Source organism: Lontra canadensis, unplaced genomic scaffold (genome assembly GCF_010015895.1).
Source record: "Lontra canadensis isolate GAN:19392208 unplaced genomic scaffold, GSC_riverotter_1.0 scaffold51, whole genome shotgun sequence".
NCBI lineage: Eukaryota > Metazoa > Chordata > Mammalia > Carnivora > Mustelidae > Lontra > Lontra canadensis.
In genome coordinates, this window is record NW_022631045.1 from 9,284,291 (window position 1) to 9,302,030 (window position 17,740).

The 17,740-nt window shown below is 39.8% G+C and overlaps 1 protein-coding gene across 4 annotated transcripts in view; it reads left to right on the forward strand.

The window, feature by feature from the left end:
* Window positions 1–17,740, forward strand: part of LRCH1 (leucine rich repeats and calponin homology domain containing 1) — a 195,645-nt gene that overhangs the window by 104,193 nt on the left and 73,712 nt on the right. For all 4 annotated transcript variants that reach the window (XM_032874017.1, XM_032874019.1, XM_032874018.1 and 1 more), the window contains exon 3: window positions 13,167–13,293. In XM_032874017.1, coding sequence (XP_032729908.1) covers window positions 13,167–13,293 — 127 coding nt within the window. The remainder of the gene's footprint in view (window positions 1–13,166; window positions 13,294–17,740) is intronic.

The following is a 17,740-nucleotide window of genomic DNA, read 5'->3' on the forward strand; positions in this document are numbered from 1 at the left end:
ATATATATATATATATATATATATATATATATATATATAAAACAAAAACAAAAAACATATATATATATGTTTTTTGTTTTTGTTTATATGTTTTTTGTTTTTGTTTATATATATATATATGTTTGTTTTTTTTAACCAGATTTTCTGCTTTTTCATCTCTTTTTTGGTTCAATCTCCTTCTTTTTAACATGCATTCTTAAGAAGTTTATTTGGTGATGGTATGCTTATGGTAAATACAGTCTTTTCCTGAACTATCTTTTCCCCTCATTCTTGAAAGAAGGTTCAATTCTTAGGATAAAATTTTAGGTTGTATTAGTGTAAAATGTTAAGTTGCAGTTCTTTTCTATTGTATTTCAAAGAGAGTATGTTTTCTGACCTCTGTTTTGCTATAAAGTAATCCTTTGCTAGGTTAAATGTTTTAGGCTTGTAGAGCATTTTCCATGCTTTTCCTTTTGATTTCTCCCCATACCTTCTTTTTATCTTTTGTTGCTCTATATTTTTTGCTATAATATGTATAGGTATATTATTTTGGTTTACCTCGCTATAAACTTTGTTTTGCTCTCTGAGTCTGTAAAAGTAAAATTCTTTTAAAAAGACTCCGTGTGATTGGAGTGTGTAGCACAAGAACTCTGTATTTTGGCTTATTACTGAGATCTGATGCACTCTCTTACCCTTACAATGGTATACTTTGTTGGTTGGCTAAAGACAAACTTTCACTTGGTACTAAATTTCTATGAGTTAAGTTATTTTATTATAAAATGAGTTGAGAACAAGTCTTAAATCCTTTGACCCATGAAACTGGAACCTATGAGAGTTTGACTTTTTTTTTTTTTAATATTTTATTTATTTATTTGTCAGACAGAGATCACAAGTAGGCAGAAAGGCAGAGGGAAGCAGGCTCCCCACTGAGCAAAGAGCCCGATTCAGGGCTCCATGCCAGGACCCTGGGATCATGACCTGAGTTGAAGGCAGAGGTTTTAACCCACTGAGCTACCCAGGTGCCGTGAGAGTTTGACTTCTTAATCTTCAGTCCTTTCTTTGTTGACTTTGTTGACTTTCTTTGTCTGCCTTTCCTGTCTTGTCACATCCTCCATGCCTTCTTCCTTGGTGTCTTAAATTGAGGGTCAGATGGAATTAGGGCTTTAAAAAGGAGAGTAGATTTTGACTGCAGTCTGGAGGCCTAAGGGCCAAGCCAGGGCTTCACTTTGGTTTTCTTGGTGTTCTTATTTGCTCGTTAGAGACAATTACAGTAACATGGCAAATACAGAAGTTTTTATGAGTTGCTTTTGAGAAAAGAGACACAGTATTTTTTTTTCTCAGCTTCCCAATTTAAATCTAGATGCATGGTTTCATTTTCAAAGTAAAAAAACATATGCTATCATAGCTGGAAAACTGTAGAATATGTTATTAATAATATTATCTTAATTCTGAAAGGAATGCTAGTGCTCAGAGCTAAAGGAGGGGAAATCTTGACAAAATAATGTAGCCAAGAGTTTCAGCATATGTGATAGTCCTAAATAGCACTTTTCCGCAGTAGATAAATTAAGTCAAGAATAAATGCATATTCTGTGGTTCTTTATCTAGAAGCATTCAAGGGATTGAGTGTTTAGGCAACAAAGGGTATAATTGGGATGTGAGTAATTGAGTCTGTGGGGCTTTTTTTTTTTTTTTAAATCTCTTGCCATTTCCTGGAACACCTTTCCACTCTCTGGACCAGATGGCCTGTGAGGACAGATGGAATGAGATAATCTCTTTGAACAGTGAGAAAATAACCAGAAGATTTAGGTTACTTTCAGAGTTGGATAATGTAGAGCTATGTTATCTATTAATCTAAGTATATCTACCTCAACCTCATGAAATCAGGCAGTGTTTTTCTGATACTCCATTTGGCAAGCCAAAGCAGAAAGGAATGTGAAAATAGCATAAGAAAATTGACCCGTTCTACTCAGTGATTAATTTGTCTACTCATGAATAGAGAATAAAGGATCTGGAGAAAAGTTACCTGCCAGACTCCATTGGAGAAAAAAGTTGTTTGTTTCGAACCTCAGTGATGCCATTGGATCAATTAAGGAATAAGTAGAAGAACATCGTTTCCTCAGAGTATGTTTTATGGAAAAATGTTCTGTTGGATATAGGTATACTTTAAAAAAAACACACACACACACAAATGAAACCATGTATTGTATTAATCCGCACTGTGTATCTCCAAGCAACACAGAACTCTTCCCCCCACCTTTTTTTTTTTTTTTTGTGAGGCCTACCTATTAGCGTCTCCCAGGGTGGTGCTTTCCAAAACATCAGTTTGTAAACACTAACTTAGAAGAATTTTTATCACCCATTCACTCCTTTAAGAACTGACCTCATGCTAAAAGAGAATGAGGTTAAAAAATGTGATCCCATCATGTTCCATTTGGGATCGGGAGGGAGACAAACCATAAGAGACTCTTAATCTCACAAAACAAAGTGAGGGTTGCTGGGGGGTGGGTTATGGACATTGGAGAGGGTATATGCTATGGTGAGTGCTGTGAAGTGTGTAAACCTGACGATTCACAGACCTGTACCCCTGGGGCAAATAATACATCATATGTTAATAAAAATAACTAAAAAAAAAAGGTATGTTCCCTACATAATGTTATATTCAGTGGCCCGGTAATCTGTATGGGCTAGATATATTGAGGAAAAATGAAATATAAGTAGAAGACAGAAGAGCCCAGGAAACACTAAAGCATAAAGTGTGTTACACAGAGCTGACATCCAAGCTGATTTATTTTTTAATTAGTACTTTTAAAATATATATATATGTTTATTATTATTTGTTATCAAGTAAAATTTACAATTTTTTGAGAAAAAATCAAGTAGTGCAAAGCACAAACAATATATCAATCGTTCACACCAGTACTCAAACAATTGTTAATATTTTGTGATGTGTGCTTATGAGCCTTTTCCCTTTCCCAGCCCACCCCCTCTTTTTTTTTTTTTTTTTTTAGGATTGAACTCTTTTTGTAGGGGATGAGAGGATTTTTTTTTCGGAGGTTCTGAGAGCTCAATATTATATAATGAAGAAGAGAATGACCTTGACCAGAAGTCTGAAACAGCTGAAAGAGTCTTTAAATTATCTGCACTGAAATTTTGTTGTAGAAATGCCACATCCCTATAGTTGAAATAATCACCCATTAAAGGATAATTCTTTTAAAAAGTAAAATCAGGACTCTCATACAAATATGACATCCATCAAAGATTGTATATAATTCATTAATTACCGAAGGAGGCAGTAAGATGTCATAGCCTGTTTGAGGGAGACTTCACGCTCGCGCACGTACCTGTACACTTGTGGGCTGGCAGAGATGAATTTATGAACGGCTGCAAGAGTGCCGTCATCATTTGCAGTTCCACCACACTCGCCACAATTTGTCTGTGCTTCTGTGTACTAAAATTATTTGCCTTACTGTCCGTTTTCAGTTTTACAACAAATTGCAGGGGTGTGAGATAGCTCAAAGACGATGAAAGGCAGAAATAACCTGGAAGGGTTATATTAGACAAGACCCCGAGCACTGATTTTGCCCATTTCAAAGTCAATCACAATGTTCCTAATATACTAAATAATTCCGTTTACATCACTGTATGCAGGAATCGTGCAGCTTTATGAACTATAAGAAGAAGAAAAATATAAGCAATGATATTTGCTGGGGATTGTGAAACTCTTCTTCCAACAGTCTGTGTCCCAAAGACTGTGAGAGGCTCTGTGTGGGCAGGTGTGTGGTAAGGCAGGACTGAGGAGAGCGTGTGCTCTGAGGGCAGCACGTGGACCTTTGTCTGGCCAGGCATTCGAATGGGTGGCCTTCAGGGAATGTAAGTAAACCGTTAGGAGTAGTGGGTCCTCCCTCCTATACGTTAATCCGAGGGCGAGACCACTGTGACCTCTGTACCAAGAGGAAAGAACAGACCCTTGTTTACAGAGTTGTTAGGGCGAGCCAGGAATCTTTCAGTCCCCCTTACAAGAGAGCATCTATAAAGGAAGTCTCACTTTATTTGCTAAGAGTCACTAATTTTTTTTTTTTAAGGTTTATTTATTTGACAGATCACAAGTAGGCAGAGAGGCAGGCAGAGAGAGAGGAAGGGGAACAGGCTCCCCACTGAGCAGAGAGCCCCACCTGGGGCTCGATCCCAGGATCCTGGGATCAGGGCCTGAGCCGAAGGCAAGAGGCTTTAACCCACTGAGCCACCCAGGTGCCCCGAGTCACTAATTTTTTATCTTATGTCTTGAGAAACCCAGTAGGAGATGCCTGCTGCTACAGAATTTTTGAAATAAATGTCCAGTGTTCAAGTGGGATATCAGCTCAGAGAGATGTTGCCTAATCCTGTGAAGGGCTAGGTTTTAGGATTCATATCCATTTCATATTTTCTCTGAGTTTCGAACAGGTTCTTGATCAGAGCAGGCTCTCAGAAGTTTAGAAAAATAATTGGCTTCCTGTCAGCATTTGACACCATGCCACCATCCTTCCTGGATTTGGTCACAGGCTTTCCTGCTTGCTTTTCTGTGTCTTTCTGTCTCTTCTTTATTTCCCTGTCTGGGTGTTCTTTCTCTTTCTGCACCTTATCACTAGAATTCCACAAAGGTCAGTCTTTGGTCCTTAAATCTTCTCTCTCAGACCCATGCCTCAGGTGTCTCAAATATATCCTCTCCCCCTTTTTCCTGATTGCCAAAAATTCAGGTCCTCTTAGATGCTTATTGACTCCTCAAAATTGAGCATCTGCTAAACTAAGCTCATTTTCTTCTTTCCCAAATTAACATCCTTGTTCCTGTCCATGCTCCCAGTTTTCTCCACACCCCTAGCTTGGAACCTCAGAAATTATCTTTGACCCTGTCCTCCACCCTTTTTCATAGAAATTAATCATTGAACGACCAGTCTAGCATCTCATTGCCTCCTGCTTAGAATCTGAGGTCCTCCTCCTACTATTTTCCGGGTTTCCCTTCACTTTGTATTCCAAAGTCAATGAAAATAGGCAGTGTTGTATTGAAGAAGATCACAGACATTACTATGAAGCCTGGCCTACCTAGTTTCAAACCACACATCACAGAGCACTAGCTAGGCAATTTGGAGCAAGTTCTTTAAACTCTCTGAACAACATCAGTTTTTGCATCTGAAAGGTCGGGGGTTTAATGGTTCTATTACATGACTGTTGCTTATATTACATGACTGTTGTGAATATAAATAAAATAATAGTTGTCTAAGTGCCTAGCACTGTGCTTTATACGTCATAACTACCCAAGAAATGTTTCTGGAATTGTCTAATCAGGTTTTGTAGTATGCTATGTCACATCTATTGCCACATGTGTTAAGAAAAAGAGTGCAGAAGATCTAGTAAAGTAAGTGGATTTTCTAGTATTGTTAGTAACGTGGATATGGTGCTGATTTGTAAAAGTATTAGAACAGTTAAATGGAAACTTGTTATTATAGGCTGTCAAGTTACATGACAGGAGCTCTCTGAAGACTCATTTTCTTGGAAGAGTAAGTAGGAAAAAAGAAGGATGTATATAGACATATTCATACAATTAATTCCACCTGCATTTAAAAATTCCTGGAAATAGATGGAGAGATGTATGTCTTTAAATGATGGACAAAATGTTCAAAAATGTTCAGGCATCTTAAATCTTACTATGAATATTTTGTATTCACTCAGAGTCCCTGGGTAGAATATTTTGTATTCACTCGGGGCTCCAGGGTCCCTCTGCCTAACTTGATCTGGGCAGCCTGTTCTCCTTTAAGTCAGTATGGATATCCCTTTCCTTTTGGGTGGAGGAAAAATGTCAAAGTAACATTTGGCTTGGTGGAGTTGCATGGAGGGGAAGGTGGGTAAGGTAGGCATCCTTGCCTGGTAATAGGAAGCTAGTGTCCATTCTACTTGGAGCATGGCTCCAAAAAGTGGGAGAATTATCTTCAGTGCCAAGACATTTTTCTTAGCCATTTAGTGGTGGTTTCCCTAGGTGTCAGCAACAGTGTTTTGCAGAGCGGTGTTTTTCAAGACATAGGGCTTAGGCCTCTATAGTCTTAATACTTTTTATTTTGTTTGTTATTATTATTTGTTAAGTAGCCCCAATTCAGGGCTTGAACTCATAGCCCTGAGATCAAGACCTGAGGTGAGATTAAGAGTTGGATGCTTAACCAAACTGAGCCATCCAGGTGCCCCAATAGTCTTAATACTTAAAACCCCAAGTCTACATTCTTTCCTCTGAAGGTGTTGGCAATTAATATTCTTGGCTGGCATCTGATACTGCTTTCTCTTTAAATACCCAGAGCTTCCGTGATTTAGAACACTCAGCTCCTTTTTAGAGGGAAGGTAGGGCATAATAAAATATTAAAGAGGAAATTTGAGGTCACAGTTTTTAGAGCCTCATCCTTTAAGAAATGATGAGCTCTGAGAAAAAAAAAAAAAGGACAGGAAGTAACTGAGAAGGGGTGAGTTATCAATAATTACACTTTGAAATCTAATTACAGACATCGGCAGTGGTGGTTGCCGGCCATGGAGAGTATAAAAAAGCGGAGTATTTTAAGCCAGGCTTTATTTATACTCAGAAGGAGACTGACAGGCTGTTATTGTGGGAAACGGCTTCAGCTGCAGTGGCCAAATATGGTGCAGGTATGCACGCGCAAAGGCACAGCAAAAGGGCTGGTGCAGCCACTGGCCAGAACTCTGAGCTGCTGTAGACGCTCCCTTTTTGCTTCTTGCTGCTCTTTTGGTTCTCCTTTCTTCACCTGACTGCTTTGCTTCTCCAGACGGGGCCTTCACACATGTAGAATGGGAAATGGATCGGTATGTAGTGCTCAACAGCTGTTTCACGATGCAGGTTTATAAGGATGATTCTGTGTTGCTGGTCTCGAAGCATTTGAAGTTTTCTGGTGATGGCCACCCCCAAGTTGCAGACAGCCTAAGTGCTTTCAAAGTTCAGGTTCAGCGTGGCTGCCCACATGTTGTACATGCCCGAAATCTCAATCTCACTACTGCTTTACAGATCTCATGTCAAACAGGGTGAACGTGATAGTCATATAATTTGTATTTGTAGCATTAAAGTCTGCCAGAAGATCCCAGGCAATGTGAAGCGAGGTGCTGGTGGTTGTTGGGAGGAGTCTCAGGCATCTGCGGATGGTGGGAACACAGGGGGAGGACAGGCCATGAAGGGGAAGTACTCTGTAACCAGGGGAAGAGAGGGTGAGACATTTTGCTGTGGTGGGTTTTTCAGAATGGAGCCAGCAAGAAAAAGGAAATGGTTCTCTATAGATATTGTTCACTGATGTGTGTGTGTAATAAAGACCATTAACAGCCAAGTGTCATATGCAAAAGAGAAAAAAAAAAACCATAAAAATGTTACTCTGCCTTGAATGAAAGGTGAACAGGGTATGCAGAAAAACAAAACAAAAACAAACAAAAAAGTACAACCCATAAACACAAAATTAAGTGAGATGTCCTTTGAAAGGACGCACACTACGCACAGAGAAACTCTTCGCACAAACAGTAGCAATAGCTACAGCGTACTTGTTTGTTCCTTCCCCCAACCCCCATCCCGGCCGATACTCACAGAGGGCGAGCCTGCCCTGATCTCTCTGGGGCTGTTGAGGTGTGAGCTGGGACAGTTTGTGAATAGGCTTCTGATGGTTATTATTTCACACCATTATTTCAGTTACTCTTCAGAAACCAAACAGTAAATGAAGATGGTGACCCCTGGGTATTCATGTTTTCCCAGATAAATAGTAGGAACTTGGCATTTGGAGAGGTGGGGGAGAGAAAGTCGTCCAAGTGCTTGTAGGCTCTAGTCTAGGGTTTCCAGAGTGGTCGTAGTTCACTTGGTTTTTCTTAGGCTGAAGTTGTGTAGCCCAGCCTGGTCCCGACTCTGCACGTCTCGGAGTGATCATCTTTATGTTTCAGGGGTTTATGCTTTCAATGAATGCAACATGAAACCATATTTGAAAAGTGGTTGACATTTTAGCAGTTAGGAAATAAAATAAATAAAACGGAGCTAAGCACACACACGCTTTTTTTTTTGGTCACGCTCCCACTGCTTTTGCCATGTTAGCGGTCCGGTATCATTTTGTCTTGTTGTCGAGATTTAATGTTGGGCCAAGCACTTTTGCCTCCATACGCTCATGTCTCATGTTAGATAAGGGTTATCATCTATGTTTTAAGGATAACAAAATAGAGGAGTTAAATGTTTTACCTATACCAAATGTTTGCGGCAGAGACGAGATTTGAAGCCAGGCCTTCTAATTCCATAGCTGGTGACCTTTTCACCAGCTGAGTAGGTGACTATGTTTTGGAAGTCTTCCTATAAATTATTTTCTGCTGAGTGGGTTCTACCCTCAATTACTAAGTGAACCCATACACTATTCCAGTAAAATAAAAAATATATAGAGAGGATACCCTGATAATAAAATCACATGTAAGAATATAGTCTTTTTTAAAATTTATTTACTTATTTGACAGAGAGAGACACAGTGATAGAGGGAATACAAGCAGGGGGAATGGGAGAAGCAAGCGTCCCTCTAAGCAGGGAGCCCAATGTGGGACTGACCTGGGATCATGACCCAAGCCAAAGGCAGATGCTCAACGACTGAGCCACCCAGGTGCCCCTATAGTATTTTTTTTTTATCATCACATACTTTAGGGAAAATAACTTTCTGATAAACCAATAATAAATAATGTTAAATACCACCATTAAGTCTAAAAACATGGATATTAATAAGTGTCATAGTCAAAACACATTAAATTAAGACTCTCTAGTAGTAAAACTGTACGGAAGTGAGATGGTTTGCAAATTCTTTAGTTTAAGAATTATGTTAAGTTCGGGATAGTGGATACTTGAAGCCAAGAGAAATTTATCCTGTTAACTAAAGCTATCAAAAGTGTTCAAATTATGTTTGAGTTGCCTTGTTTCATCTTGACATGAGGAAATAGACCAATAAATCTAATAGGGAGTCATTCGATTGAGAAAGATGGAAGAGGAAGCATCAGCAATAAACACGGCCCAGTAAAAAACTAACGCCTTTCCGCCTCTCCACCTCCCTCCCTGTGCCATCATCGTCCATGCAGACTGGGCAGGGAGAGTGAGAAGAGATGCTGGGCAAGATGTCTCAGGCTGCCATGACCAAATCTGTAATTTCTGCTTCTGAATGAGTGGCCCCCTTTCCCCCACTAACTTAATCCTTTGTACTGAGTGAGTTAAAAAAAATTTTTTTTTTTAGATTTTGCTTTCAGGTAGAGCTTGCAAGGTAGATTTGAGAATAAATGTTGACTATTACCTTATCAGATTGTATACACCCTTATTTTAAACATTCTTTCTGCGCAGGGCCCATTTTTAGCCAAGAGGCCAGCAGGAGACAAGTGGGGAGCAAGACAGTTCCTTGAGGCCTGAGGCAATTATTTGCTTGAGAAAAATCACTGCCAGATGAGTGGTTGGAAAAATCTCAGGCTACCCATGTGGTCTTTAGTGGGTAGAGGATTAAAAGGGAATGGAGTTTCTCCTGTCCTTTATAAATACTTGCTGGACAGCTAATGGGCTTTTGTGTGCATGTGTATTTCCTTTTTCTATTGGGGAAATTACAAGTCGCACAGGAACATCCTGTGATAAAATATATGAAGTTGAGCCTGAGAGACTGGATCAATGAGATTGAAGAAATGTGACCTGGGTCTGTAGCGTGCTGTGTTATAACTAAAGTTCTGGCGTCTGGATTTATCTGCAGGTGACTAACTCTAGTATAGCATGAGGCATAAATAAATAGGTTACTCCATCAGAAACTTTTAGCATAAAAAGCTTGTAACCCCCATCAAAGAAATCATGCTTACATTTAATTATGCTTAAATTTAAAATGCTTACATTTAAAATTAATATTAACATTTTAAATTTAAAATGCTTCAGTGTTATTTTATTTTAAATTAGTACCCACCCTAGAATTCCCATGAGCCTAATCCCATGTAATCTCAAATACTGTGCTTCTGAATGAGAAGAGCCCTCATTGCATTGCTTAAATGGTATGATAAGTGGCTCTCCTCATTCAGTATCTGTTAGTCTGATGAGATCCCTGCATTAAGGTGAGACTGGGAATGGCTGAAATCTGAGTTTCCAAGCAAAGAAACACAGGAAGAATGTTCAGCTGTAATTGTTAATTCTATGAAAACAGGAATGTAGAAATTTTTGAAAATACCAATTAATCTTTGTTTCCTTGTCTTTTCTCCAAAAAGAAGTTTAAATGTGGCTCCAAAATTAAAAAAAAAAAAAAGGCCTTATTAACATTTTAAGTAACCAATCCTCATTTTAGGAAATTATGTATTAACAAATATTTTATAACCACGAATTACATTCCAAATTATTTGCTTGCCACCTTTCAATAAACTTCGTTCTCTTTTCCAGAGGTAATGTCAAAGGAGATGTTTATGGAGCTTGGAGAAAGCTTTCCCATCAGTGCTCCAGGAAGTCCCTGTCAGCCAGTCAGAGCAGCCCCACTGGGCTCCTGTGGGTGGATGTCAGAGGCTGGAGGACAGGCTGGTAGCCCTTGATGCCCTTCTGCTGCCCTCAGAGACAGGAGAAAGTGCCACGGCGTGTCCAACCCCCTTACTCTCCCTATCACTCTAACCAGGGGGAAGTGAAGAGGCAGCTGGTCCTTCCAGTGCCAGGAACCCCCCTCCACCCCCATATGGCTTTCAATCTCCTCCCTCCCTCTGCTGGACCCTCTTAGAGAAACCTCTCTCCTTCCCACTCCTTTCTGGAAATCTCTTTATTTGCAGATCTCAGCAATGGAGGGAAGGTTGACTGTGTCTTTTCTTGATAAACCCTATTACCCAGGCATTCATTGGGTACCTGGAACAGGAGAGATATCAGGGGAGTTACAGGGGAGTACCCACATGAGAAAGGTTTTTTGTTGTTTTTTTTTTTTTAAGATTTTATTATTTATTTGAGAGAGAGAGAGAACATGAGTGAGGGTGGAAGGGCAGAGAGAGAGGTTGAAGCAGACACCCCGCTGAGCAAGGAGCCCAATGTGGGACTCGATGCCAGGATCCTGGGATCATGACCTGAGCTGAAGGCAGCCTTAACCAACTGTGCCACCCACGTGTCACTAGAAAGGTTCTTTCCAGGGGATAACACCTGCTTTTTCTCAGCCTATCAGCTAGAGATGTCCTTTATTTAGCCATAAGATTCCCACCTCCTCATATGGGGGAGTAGGGGAGTAAAACCTTCAACTGAAATATAATACATACGGAAAAGTACACAGTTCATAATTATACATCTCAGTGAATTTTCGTAAATAGAAACCCCCATGTAACCAGTATGCAGATGAAGTTTATCTTTTTATAGTGATACTTATTTCTTTTTTAAGATTTATTTATTTTAGAGAGAGAGAGAGCTCGCAAGAGAGAGCACGCAAGTGGGGGGGTACAGAGGAAGAGAAGCAGACTCCCCACTGAACACTGAGCCTGATGCAGGGCTCCATCCCACAAACCTGAGGTCATGACCTGAGCTTAAACCAAGAGTTGGACTTTCAGCAGACTGAGCTAGCCAGGTGCCCCATGATATTTATTTCTTAATTATGAAAGCACTTTGTAGGAATTTTGGAAAATTCAGCAAAGTATAAGAAAGAAAATAAAAAGACACTCATTGTACCTAATCCCCCTCGAAGGATTACTAATAACACTGGTGAGTTTTCAGGCTGTCTGTCCCTTCCTCTCTCCCACACTGATTTATGTGTGTCCATAAATACATGCACACTGTACCACAACTTTGGAAGCTTCATGCACGTGCACACATACACACAAAACAAGTTCTAAATAGTTGTAGTAACTCGACACACAGGTTTTTAGATATTTCACAGCCTGGTCATTGGCTTCCTCAGCAGAATGCCAGGGAAAGAAAGGCAGGGAAACTAAAAACCTTCTGTCTCCTTACTTGATGGCAGGGAAGGGGCTTTTTGTGGGAAAGGAGGTTGAAATAAATGACTGACATACATAAAATGGTTCATGGATTTCACTTATCCCTTGTTTTCCCATTTCTCAGAAAAACTAGGCATTGATGACAGCAGCTTAGGAAGTTCAGGCATTTCTCTGTAGAAAACCTCGTCCTGCAAAGCAGAAGTGAGACCCGGAGCCAGACTTTTGGGTCCTCTGTGAAACTGAACCCCTCGAGACCCTAGCTTCATTTTTGGCAGAAGGCCAACTTTATTTTTTTCTTTTATTTTTTTAAATAGTTTATTTATTTATGTGGGAGAGAGAGAGCAAGCAAGAGAGAGCATGAGCTGGGGGAGGGGTAGATGGAGAGGGAGCCCCCCACTGAGCAGGGAGCCCCATGTGGGGCTCGATCTCAGAACCCTGGGCCCGTGACCTGAGCCAAAGGGAGACACTTAACTGACTGAGCCACCTAGGCGCCCCAGCGTTTTTCTTCTTTTAATTAGCTCCCTTGCAGACATCTAAATAGACCTTAACCACAGTGGCTCTTGTGTTAGCAAAAGGAAGCAGAGTCAAAATGTTGGAAATCAGGCTAGAGGTCTTTTATAACTTGCAGCACAATGACCTTCCCCATCACTACTAACATGGACGGGAGGATGCCTTCATGGTACTTGGATCTTGCTGAGTTTCCTGCTCACATTGTCAGGAAGAGAACAGTTGGCACCAGCTTCCTGTTGCTATTGGTGGCACAGGGCATGATGCCCGTCTGCCTCTTGGCTGGCCAAGGACTCCGCTTCTGCAAGGGCTTTCCTTGTGCCAGAAAAAATTGTTTCCCACAGAACTGCCTATGCCTTTCTTTCTTTCTGTTAAATATAGATTTATTTATTTATTTATTTAGAGCATGTGCAAGAGTTGGGCAGGGGGCAGAGGGAGAGGGAGAAAGAAAAGCAGACTGCCTGCTGAACTCCATTTCAGGACCCTGAGATCAGGACCGGAGCTGAAATCCGGAGTTGGACGCCCAACCGCCTGAGCCTTCCAGGCGCCCCCGTCTTTCTTTCTTAGAAATATACTTTATTATCTTCTGTATTTGGGATTTATGACACATGCAGAAACTTTATTGGACCTTTTATATTTGTAAAATGTCTTCTTGGATCACTCCTTTCTTCTTGCTGACTCACATTCAGAAACAGCATGACGTGGCCCGTATGTTCACCTGTGTTCTGGTATTGTCTTTGCAGTCGAAATCAGCTGTCTGCCCTGCCTGCCTGCCTGTGTGGTCTGCCTCTCAAAGTCTTAATCGCAAGTAACAACAAACTTGGAGCGCTGCCCGAAGAGATAGGTCAGCTCAAACAGTTGATGGAGTTGGTATGTTACTGATTTTTAAGATGCTCTTTTTATTTGCTTACTAGTTGTAGTCTATCAAGGTAGTCAGAAAGACTCTTTGCTACAGTTGGACAGGGAGGCACGTATGTTGCTGGAAAGCTATGCGTGATAAAGTCATTAAGTGGAGAGAGGAACAGTCTTGGCTTTGCTGTAGCAGACACAGTTCCTGCAATTTAGAGGTTTCCAGTAGTTTACGCTTCTTGAAGTTCACAGGATTTACAGTTCCTGAAGTTTGCAGGTTATCGTGTGGTAGTTAGATCATTTTTTTTTTCAGATTGCATGTAAATTTGTGACAAACTATGGTTCAACTGGCAAAGTAATGTACAAATAAGTTAATAGGCCATACTTTATGAATATAGATAATTAATTCAGAAAACGCAGAGTGCTCTGATTCTGTAAGGGTTTTAGTAGCCATTGCTCCAAATTGATGAACTCTAAAATGTGACCAAATCCCCAGAGACAAAAAAAAAAAAAAAAGAAAGAAAGAAAGAAAGAAAGAAAGAAAGAAAGAAAGAAAGAAAGAAAGAAAGAAAACCAAACCTTATAGATGGGGTGGACATGGGTTTGTAAGTGTGTGCCTGAGTCTAGAACACTGAGGGCCAATAACTTTTCTCTTGTGTGCCAACTCCAGTTAATTTCTTTGGGGCCACGTAGAACACTATGGTGATGATTTATGAGGCCCAGATAGAGAGTTCTGTGACCCCTACATCAAGTCTGCATGGGGAGTTGGCTAGGAAAGTGACAGCACCCATATCATATTTGTATCAGCTTTGGTTTTAGCATAGAAATGAGGTATTGCTGTATAAAGGCACTAAAGGTGAAGAAAGAGTATCTTCTTCAGGACTTATGTGATAGTAGTATCTGACACCTGTTCCAACCAGCTGACACCAAAGTTAGAATTGGTTATAAAAATACAGGGGTCTCCTCAAATAGCTAAGCAATCTTGGGAAAGAACAAAACCAGAGGTGTCATAATCCCAGATTTCAAGATAGCTAACAAAGCTGTGATAATCAGAACAATATAGTACTGGCACAGAAACAGACACATAGATCAGTGGAAGAGGATAGAGTGCCTAGAAATAAACCCATGCTTAGATGGTCAGTTCATCTATGACAAAGGAGGCAAGAATATATACAACAGGGAAAATACAGTCTTTTCAATTAATGGTATTAGGAAAACTGGACAGCTACATGTAAAATAATGAAATTGGACCACTTTTTTAGACCATACACAAAAATAAACTCAAAATGAATTAAAGACATAAATGTGAGCTCTGAAACTATGAAACTCCTAAAAGAAAACATAGGCAGTAATCTCTTGGACATCGAATAGCCTGAACAGTGTATTTATGGATATGTCTCCTTAAGGCAAGGGAAAACAAAAACAAAATTAAATATCGAGTCTACACCAAAATAGAAAGTTTTTGCACAGCAAAGGAAACTATTAACAAAACAAAAAAGCAACCTAGTGAATGGGAGAATGTATCCTCAAATGATTTGTTCAATAAGGAGTTTTTTATATATATTTAATATAATATATTTAACTCATTATATATAGTATATATCATATATAATTTGTATATGTGATATATATGTTTTATATATAATATAAATATATAAATTTATATAAATATATAATATCTAACATAAAATTTATATAAATATATAATATATAATAAAAACTATAAATATATTTATAATATAGTATAATATATTAATATATTAGATGATATATTTTATATATAAAATATATCATATAATATATAAAATAAAAATTTTATAATAAAATATATATGATATAAAATATAAAAATATATATAAAATTAAAAATTAAAAAAACCAAACTGCTAGTCAGATACATTTTTTCTTTTTTTAAAAAATACTTTTTTTTTAGGAGTCTGATAAACCACAAAATCCAGATCTGCTAGAATTTGGATTAAGTCATACAAACACAATATAAATCACAGGTTGGTTTTTTCCCACTTTTTGGGATCCCACAGCTGGGTGGCGCATGGAACGTGGTTAGTCTGCTGGACCCTGTTGGCAGCCGGGACGCTGTCGCACGACATGCTGGGCTTAAACTGATAGCATGTACCCCCATCTGCTGGGCTGCCGGCTGTGACGAGGTGGCCCGAGTGCTGAGCCTGGAGCCGGCCCCACACCAGAGCAGGGCTTTCCTCAGGTGCTCCCAGCAGCTGCTGGGCTAGCACTGCAGCAGGGGTGGAATGGCACCGTCTGCAGCCTCGGGACCCGCCAAGCTGTGGGGTGGCCATAAGGGACCCGTTGAACTCTCCTTAGGCAGCCTGTACAGAGCCCAGCTCCAGCAAAGGCCGCCCTGCCTCTTCATTACACTAACTGTTCAATGCTGACTAACCACTTATTACACTGTCATCGACTGGCCGCTGCTTTCTTTTCTCCACCAGCAATCACGGTTGAATCCTTGAATCCTTGAATCCTAGAATGTGAGAGCCACAGGGGTTTCACAAGCATCTAGTCCAAGCTCTTGACATCTTACAAATGAAAAAACAAACAAACAAACAAACAAAAACCCCAGGATAGAGAGACAGTGTGAGGTATGGAAGGTCCCTGTGGTGTAGCTGACTTGTGGCCTGAGCTTGAGCACCTTCACCCAGCACCGTGTGATGGGAAGATAAGGCAAAGCTGCAAATGTTACTCTGTTCTCTCCTCTCCCCTCCCCTCCCCTCCTCTCCCCTTCCCTCCCCTCCCCTCCTCTCCCCTTCCCTCCCCTCCCCTCCTCTCCTCTCCTCTTCTCTCCTCTCCTCTCCTCTTCTCTCCTTTCCTCTCTTCTTCTACTCTACTCTCTCTCTTAATTCCAATGCAGTTGACATACAGTGTTATATTAGTTTCAGGTCACAAAACAGTGATTCAGCACTTTGACAGACCCCCTGGTACTTATCATGACAAGTGTCCTCCTTAATCCCCATCACCTATTTCATCTGTCCCCCCACCAACCTCCCCTCGGTAACCATTAATTGGTTCTCTCTAGTTTAAAGTGTTTCTTGGCTTGTTTCTTTCTCTCTCTCTTTTTCCTTTGCTCATTTGTTTTTTAAATCCTGCATATGAGTGAAATCATATGGTATTTGTCTTTCCCTGACTTATTTCACTTAGCATAACACTCTAGCTTCACATATGTTGCTGTAAATGACAAGATTCCATTCTTTTTTATGGCTGAATAATATGCGCACGCGTCTGTGTGCGCGCGCGTTCCATAGTGTGGCTATTGTAAATAATGCTGCAATAAACGTCCAGGGGGCATGTAGCCCTTTGAAGTAGTATTTTTATATTCTTTGGGTAAATACCCAGTAGTGTGATTTCTGGATCATAGAGTAGTTCTACTGTTAACTTTATGAGGAACCTCCATGCTGTCTTCCTCAGTGGCTGCACCAGTTTGCACTCCACTGAGAAAGGAAGAGCACACAAGAGTTCCTTTTTCTCCACGTTCTCACCAACATTTGTTGTTTCTTGTGTTTTTGATTTTAGTCTCTGACAGGTGTGAGGTGATACCTCATTGTAGTTTTGATTTGCATTTCCCTGATGAGTGATGTTGAGCATCTTTTTGTGTGTCTGTTGGTTATGTTTGGCTGTCTTCATTGGAGAGATGTCTGTTCATGTCTTCTGCCCCTTTTTTAAACTGGATTATTTGTTTTTTTGGTGTGTTGAGTTGTATAAGTTCTTTACATATTTTGGATACTGACCCTTTACCAGATATGTCATTTGCAAATATCTTCTCCCATTCAGTAGGTTGCCTTTTAGTTTTGTAGATTGTTTCCCTCACTGTGCAGAAGCTTTTTACTTTGATATAAATCCCAATAGTTAATTTTTGCTTTTGTTTCCCTTGCATCAGGAGACATCTAGAAAAATATTGATATGGCTCATGTCAGAGACCCTACTACCTGTGCTCTCTTTGAGGATTTTTATGGTTTCAGGTCTCACATTTAGGTATTAATCCATTTTTTAATTTTTGTGTAAGGTGTAAAAAAGTTGTCCAGTTTCATTGTTTTGCATGTAACTGTCCAGTTTTCCCAACACCATTTGTTGAAGAGACTTTTTCCCGTTGGATATTCTTACCTACATTGTCAAAGAGTAATTAACCATATAATCATGGATTTATTTCTGACTTTTCTGTTCTGTTCTATTGATATACATGTCTGTTTTTGTACCAGTGCCATAGTGTTTTGATTACTGCAGCTTTGTAATATAACCTGAAGTTTGGAATTGTGATGCCTTCACCTGTGCTTTGCTTTTTCAAGATTGCTTTGGCAGTTTTGGAGTCTTTTGTGGTTCCACGTAAACTTTAAGGATTATTTGTTCTAGGTCTGTGAAAAATGTTGTTGGTTTTTGTTTTTTTTTTTTTTTTTTTAAAGATTTTATTTTTATTTATTTGACAGAGAGAGATCACAGTAGACAGA